At 41.3% G+C, this 7,756-nt stretch overlaps 1 protein-coding gene across 1 annotated transcript; it reads left to right on the top strand.

Moving 5' to 3' along the window:
• Positions 1-3,525: 3,525 nt before the first annotated feature.
• LOC309547365 (complement C1q and tumor necrosis factor-related protein 9-like) lies at positions 3,526-6,753 on the top strand. Its single transcript, XM_082247209.1, has 2 exons — positions 3,526-3,753; positions 6,169-6,753. The coding sequence occupies exons 1-2, from the start codon at positions 3,558-3,560 to the stop codon at positions 6,672-6,674; spliced, it is 702 nt and encodes a 233-aa protein (XP_082103335.1). The 5' UTR covers positions 3,526-3,557; the 3' UTR covers positions 6,675-6,753.
• Positions 6,754-7,756: the final 1,003 nt, after the last annotated feature.

Genomic DNA, 7,756 nt, shown 5'->3' with positions numbered 1-7,756 from the left:
CAGATCTGGACGTCATGCTGTTGGCGTTGTCAACCCGGAACGCCTGACTGGTCGTCACTTCATGGACTACATCCCACCAACTGAGAAAAAGTCAGCACCTACAAGGATGTGCGTGGTTTTTTGCTCGAAAAGAGATGACAGTGGAAGGAAAATAAGAAAAGAAACCAGATACTATTGTCTGGATTGTGATGTCTGACTTTGTGCAGTTGTTTCAAAATATTTCATACCCGAGATGTTTACTGATCCTTTATTACAGTGACTAGTAATATCGCACATCTTGTTTGTACATATTTCAGTGTTTTTGGTTTGATTATATTACTGAATAAAATGTATTATTATTATTATTATATTATAATTTATGATTTCATGTTTCAAACTTTATCATACCCGGGATGTCTACTAGACTCTTGTTTGGACAGATTTAGGTGGGTTATTCCTAAGAATTACAGGCCTAAAATATAAAACAACATTTTTCCATGCAAAACAATGTACCGCTTTTAGCACAAAAATTCTGACATAATCAGACCGCCAGGGAGGTTAAGACAGATGCTGAGATCACGGCTCTGTGGGGGCCAAACCATTACTTTCAGGACTCTTCTTTACGCTGAAGATAGTTCCTAATGACATTGGCTTTGTGTTTGAGGTCATTGTCCTGCTGCAGAATAAATTTGGGGCAAATCACACACCTCCCTGATGGTATGGCATGATGGACCAGTACCTGCCTGTATTTCTCAGCATTGAGGAATTCATTGGTCCTGACCAAATCTCCAACTCCATTTGCAGAAAGGCAACCCAAAATTTGCAAGGAACCTCCACCTGTCACAAGTTAGCCTGCAGTTTCATGCTTGTGTATTCTTACCTCCTTGCTACCCTGATTACTTTCACATGCGTGGTCTGGCTGTGTTCACCTATCAGCGTCACCTGCTATTCTGTGGGCTTTTATTTCCTTCCCTTCCATGACTTTCTGGCCCGTCTCCTTGTTCGCTTGCCTAAAAAAAAACATGCTCAGTGTAACCCACGTTGCCTGAGCAATTTCACAATTCTTAGAGCTCACGTTCGCTTGTCACTTGTTTATCCTGTACCTGACTACCCATGTACTGACCCCAGGTTCATTTACAGTCTGTGCTTGTTCACTGCCCGCCCTGACCTTGGTATGTCTGGATTTCCTATTGTCTCCTGCTGCTTGTGCTCTGCACACGTGAGTGGTCTCCGCATCCTCAGCTGGGTGTACCTGGGGGCTGCGACCGGGTTCCCGCTTGCTGCAAGTCCATCCCCACCATCAGGGGCTTAGACTCCATGCCCTGGAGTTGGCTATCTACAAGGGCTCACTACCACAGACGCTTGACACCGCTATGCTTCACTGTTGCCTGCAAACAATTATTATTGTACCACTCTCCAGCTCTCCGGTGAACAAACTGCCTCCTACTGCAGCCAAACATTCCAAATTTTGACTCATTAGTTTAGAGCACCTGCTGCCATTTTTCTGCACCCCAGTTGCTATGTTTTCATGCATAGTTGAGTCACTTAGCCTTGTTTCCACTTCTGAGGTATGGCTTTTGGGCCACAATTCTTCCATGAGGACCACTTCTGGCCAGACTTCTCTGGAGAGTAGATGGGTGTACCTGAGTCCCACTGGTTTCCACCAGTTCTGATGATGGCACTGTTGTGCATTTTCTGATGTTGAAGGGAAGTAAGCATGGTATGTCTTTTATTTGCTGCATTAAATTTCCTTGGCCAACCACTGCATCCACAGCCCTCAGTGTTGCCTGTTTATTTATGCGTCTTTAAAAGAGCTTGAACAGCACATCTTGAAACCCCAGTCTGCTTTGAAATCTTTTGCAGGGAGAGACCTTGCTGATGCAGTATAACGACCTTGTGTCTTATTGCTCTGCTCAAGCTTGCCATGGTGTGTGATCTGTGAAATGAAACTGTCTTCCACAACCTCAACTTAGTAGCAGATTTTGGCTGTTCTTCACAAAGGTTTTAAGCCTCCCACACAGCTGTTTCTGTTTCAATTAGCGACCATGTTTCAACCTACATATGAAATTTGTGATTATTAGCATCTGCTTGGTATAATTAGTTAATCATACACCCGATTCTAATCCTACAAAATCTCTGACTTTGTGCAAGTGTATAAAGTGTGCAAGTGTAAGAAAAGATTCTGGTTTGAAGCCAAAGGGTAATCACACCAAATATTGATTTGATTTAGATTTTTCTTCTATTCACTTACTTTGCATTCTGTAAATTGATAAAAATAAACAATTAAAATATATATTTTTGAAAGCATTCTTACTTTACAACATTTCTTCAAACCTGCCGAAAACTTGCAAAGTACAAAACTGCGATGCAGGTGGCATACAGCATTTACTTGAAAATGACTACAATAGTAAACCGCAAAAAAAAAAAAAAATCACCAGTAGGAATTTGCATTAACGTTACAAACTTTAAAAGAACCCAAATTGCAAATGACAATATAGGCTTTACAGTGTGGGGAGAAGCAAGCATTCCCAGAGGGAATTCCCACCTCCTCTCGCTCAGCCTGTAGGGGCAGGGAGAGAATAGCAATCACCAATAAACACAAAACTCAGTCCTGCAACTATACATTAATTAAAACAAACTTTGCCTAAAAAAAGAAACAGGGAGAGGGGGCTCCCCAAGTCCAAACATCCTCAAGGAATAGATGGAAGGAGCAGGTAGAGCTGGAAAGAAAAGGGCAGAAAAGAAGAGGCGGAAATGATGAAAAATAAATAATAGTAAAAGAAGAAAAGAAAGAAAAAGTAAAAAACTAGAGAAAATCAAAGAGAAGAAATCAAGATCTCCACTCCATCCACACCTCTGACACCCACCAGAGTACTCCCTATACAGGAGTTTAAGATATTGATTCCAAGGGTTCCTTACCCTTTCAAACTGAACAGCACTGTCACAAAGTGCGCTAACTAACTTTTCATTAATCATTATCCAGGTAAGCTTATGCTTCATTACCGCCAACTCAACCACAGGTTTCTTCCAGGCAGTGGCAATTTTGGCTGCCAGAAAGATAAACTAAATTGGAGTCTTCAATTGGCGGGGTATCCCCTCCACAGGTTCATTAAGTAAAGCTATTTTGGGGTCTTTGACAACATTTAGCATTGTCACAGAATATTTTAAGCTGTGGGCTCTGATCCAGAAATGTTGAATATTACTACTCGACCACCACGTGTGGAACATTGAGCCCACCTGCCCTCCAGCTCAAAAACAAAGGGCCAAGGAATGTGAGTACATTCGATGTAGGCGCTTGGGCACTAAATACCAACAAAAGACCACCTTAAAGCCTGCTTCTACCAGGGAGATATTCATAAAGCCCCTATATGTCCACACAGACTATTCCCTCTATTCCTCTTCTGAAATTTCAACCCCAAAATCCTTTTTCCAGGCCAGCATATAAGGCACTTTACCTGCGGAAAGGTACCTGTTTTTCATATACTTCATACATAATACATGTGTATTTAGACATTTGCCTAGAATTTTGAGGGGGTGACTGGAGCCTTATATAACACCACATATCTTCTTGCTTTCAGATGGAAACATTTAAGTTCCTGATTGTGGTCATTATGGTGTCAATGAATAAAACACCAGTAAATTGTGAAACCACCAAAAACAATGAATGTATTGCAGGTGTTCCAGGTATTCCAGGAACACCAGGTATAAATGGCCAGCATGGACCTCATGGCAAAGATGGAAAAGATGGAGAGCCAGGACCAAAAGGTGACCCAGGTAAATGGTACTATAGGATATTCAGGGCCATGAAGTAAAAATACTTTCTCATGTGTTGTTCTAGTGGATGGAACAACATTCTCCATATTTCCTCTTGCTACTTTGTAAATTGTGGAAAGAAGACAGAGGCATTTCCTCAGGGTACACAATAGTAGAAAATGCAATCCATGACACTGGTGCTAAGAGGTGGAGATAAGAAAAATAGAGTGTATTTCTACTAGCAGGATTATTTCTGCCATGTTTACCTTCAAGTGAATGTGGTGCTTTGCCCATCCATTACTTTATTGCAGACCCCCTACCTCACTCTGCGCTGCTCCATTCTCTCGCCAGGACTGAAAACAAAGCACCATGTAAGCAACGAGTTGTCATAGCTTACACAAGACTAAGGACTTCCCTGTGATAGTGACAGTTGGCCCAGAGCTGTAACAGCGAGTGAGTCTAATGCTTCTTCATACCCAGAAGTAACAGGTATTTCCATCAGCTTTTGGCGCTAAATGGAGCCAAAGAGGCAAAGCAACTGGTTTATGCAAACCACTTTCTTTGCCCTGAATAAGTAGTGGGGAAGGCTTAGAATTTTTGTCAGTTTTTGAAAGCTGCCTGCGACCCTATTGGAGAGTTTCTTGCTGGGAGATATTAATGCTGCTTGTGTCTTCATAAAGGAATTTTTTTCTAATTGCTGTTTTGTTTGAAAGTCATCACCTGAACAGCAAGTGAGGGTTACTTTTTCTCATGGGGACAAGGGCAATAATATGTTGTTAATAGAGGTTCTAAGCATTCCTCATTAGATGGATGACTGTGGAGTAGCATAGATGTAGCTCTTACCCCCAAAAGAGGATGTGAACAGATTTCTCGGCAATGCCACACCCTATGACACATCAAGGCTGAAGAATGAATATATTATTGTAACAAAATACAATAAATCAACAGATAAAAGATGAAAAAGTTACAAAATATTGAGACTAAATTGCAAGCGGACCAACGATTTTACCCTTAATTTCTATACTAAGAGGGTTCCTGACTAAGGGATAATGCAAGAATAGAGGTCCGAAAGTTTTTAGCAAACCCCATCCCATTTGTCAGTGCATTAGGACCCAGATCTTAGAGGTCCCTCTGAACCTGGGTATGAGTGCCTAAGCCGTGTCCCAAGTTAACAATACTGTCCCTTTAAAAAAGGTGCAATAAAGTATGGCAGTAACCTTTCACTGACACATAGGATGACAAATTGTCTTTTTTTGCTCCCTGTCTGGGGCATAGGCACAGGCTTAGCCTCTCTGGGGCCACATCTCCTGCGAGTCCTTGCTTCTCCCAGCAGCCCTTTTCCTCCCTCAGGGTGCACAGCATTGCATTACAACTTCCTCTGTTCTCACTTGCGGTGGATGGGGCTTTCCTCCAGCTCTCCCTGTGGATGTACACAGCCCTGGAAATGTTCAGTGTTTTGTCTCGCTCTTCCTTCTTTACTGGTAGACAAAGAGAGGGAGAACAGCTGCAGCATTGGCTGTGTGTGAGTGGTTACAGCATGTGTGACACCGTCAGTGACAGCCTGGTCTGTGTAGCTGTAGTCCAGAGTGTGCCTCGGACACGGCATACATAGACATAATACCCATATTGTAATAATAATTATACTTTGCCCACACCCACCAAAACACTGCACTGTTATAGTTGGAAGGGCACGGCCATGCCTTTTTTGATTTACAGACCACATTTATTCCAACAATAATGTCCAACAAACTGATAACTTACAATTGACAACAACCAACTGATAACAACCAACCACTTCCTGCCACAGATGAACTGTGGGCACCCATGGCTTAAAGGTCTGTCAGTTAAGGCCAGTCATCTGAATAGCTAAGGCCTGTTGAGGGCTGACTGCTGACAAGGTAAACCCTGCCAACAAAGCAGTGACAGCTACCAGAAGAATAAGGGATGTAGGGTATGACATTGTCTGGAAGCAGAACCAGTGCTGGCTGAAAATCTTGCAAGTGTGATCTTTCCACATTTCCAGGCTTAGAAACCCCACCTCCTCACCCACCCCTCCAAGCTGGCTAGCCAATTAGGATATACTTTGTTCAATAGTTTAAGGAGAACTTAGGTGCTAAAAAAAGAAACTGCGTTTATGTAATGTACACTAGGATCTGTACAGTAACAGAGTTATGGCATGGAAATTCCACTGTTGGAATATCAAAGTTAAATGTCTAAATATCACTTTTGGGATCACTGAGCAGGACCATCTCTAAAAATATTCTTTGTAACAGTACCTAGTTGTTTAGATTGTTAAAACACAGTTGTCAATTAAAGTCAGCCATTTTCCTTTTGTGCAGATCCACAGAAATGTTTCCTTGAACAGGAATATTTTGTAAACAGGTCTCAGTTGCTTTTCAGAAGATAATGTATTTTTGTCTATTCATATTCTACCAGGTAAGCAAGGAGAACAAGGTCCACAAGGTCCCCCAGGAAAATTAGGTCCCCCAGGAGCAACTGGTAGGCCAGGTCTCCCTGGTCCTCCAGGACCCAAAGGTGAATCTGGATCATCCTCCGCCAGAAACAGCTATGCTTTTCATGTGGGACTAAAATCATCCAATCCAGTTGGTGGCACGCCCATTAAGTTTGAGAAAGTATTTTATAATGAGCATAATGTCTACAATATACAAACTGGAAAATTAACCTCTCCAGTAAATGGTGTATATTACCTAACCTACCACATTACAGTGTATGGTAAAAATGTACATATTGTACTGAAACATAACGATAAGAATGTACAATTTATGTATCACGTGTATAGTTCAAGCACTCAACAAGCTTCCGGTGCCTCTATTCTAGCAATGAAGAAAGGAGATGAGGCTTGGCTTGAGGTCATTCAAGAAAGAAATGGTCTTTATACTGATAACAATGATGACACTACATTTTCAGGATTTATTATTTGACTGTTAACAATCACTTTTTATGGGAATTCCACTGATATTCACTGCAGCAGAAATAAAATCCATTACATTTAAAAGGAACTCCAGGGAGTGATTTTTTCTGAACCATTTACTTAAAATTCCACTGCCTTCAGTTTGATGTTCCCTTCAGAGCCGGTTCACACTACCGCGACCTCTAAGTCGCCTCATAAGGGGCGACTTTCAGCGCGACTTCAGCGCGACTTGTGAATTATTTTAAGCGACTTATGATAGACGACTTTGTACGACTTTGTATTTGGCCAATTTCCTCATTGCCCACTAAAAAAAGATCGTAAAAATTGTCGTTTTTGATAGAGAGCCAATTATTGAAAAAATTATTTAAAAAAAAAAAAGAGATTTCTTTTAATTAGTGTCTGGGGGGGGGGGGGGTCTAAAAAGTGTACCTGTGAAGTTTCAGCTCTGTAGCATGTCCAGAACCAGAAAAAAAAGATAATTTTTCTTAGAATTTTTAGTAGAGCAGGGATGGGGCTCCGCTCCTTTTACACCTGGGCGTTTTTGTTTCAGCCGTTTATTGGGCATTTTTTGGGCATCTTTGGAGGTAGGCATGACATCTGAACTTCTGTATAGGGGTATATATACACACACACACACACATATATATATATATATATATATACATATATATATATATATATATATACACATACACACATATAGGTGTGAAAGGAGCGGAACCCTATCCCTGCGCTACTGAAATTATTTGCAGGGATGGTGTTACCCTCCTTTCACACCTATATGTGTGTGTATATATATATATATATATATATATATATATATATATATATGTGTGTGTGTGTATATATACCCCTATACAGAAGTTCAGATGTCATGCCTCCCTCCAAAGACGCCCAAAAAATGCCCAATAAACGCCTGCAACAAAAACGCCCAGGTGTAAAAGGAGCGGAGCCCCATTCCTGCTCTACTAATAATTCTAAGGAAAATGATCTTTTTCCTATGGCGGTCACCCTGACATGGATGAGTTCTGTCACCCTGGCATAAAAAGAGCGGAGCCCCATCCCTACTCTACTAATAATTCTAAGAAAAAT

The sequence above is a fragment of the Pelophylax lessonae genome, assembly GCF_965119305.1.
Source record: "Pelophylax lessonae genome assembly, chromosome: 2".
Lineage (NCBI taxonomy): Eukaryota > Metazoa > Chordata > Amphibia > Anura > Ranidae > Pelophylax > Pelophylax lessonae.
Note: the sequence above shows the minus strand (reverse complement) of the source record. Positions and strands in the feature narration are given on the sequence as shown.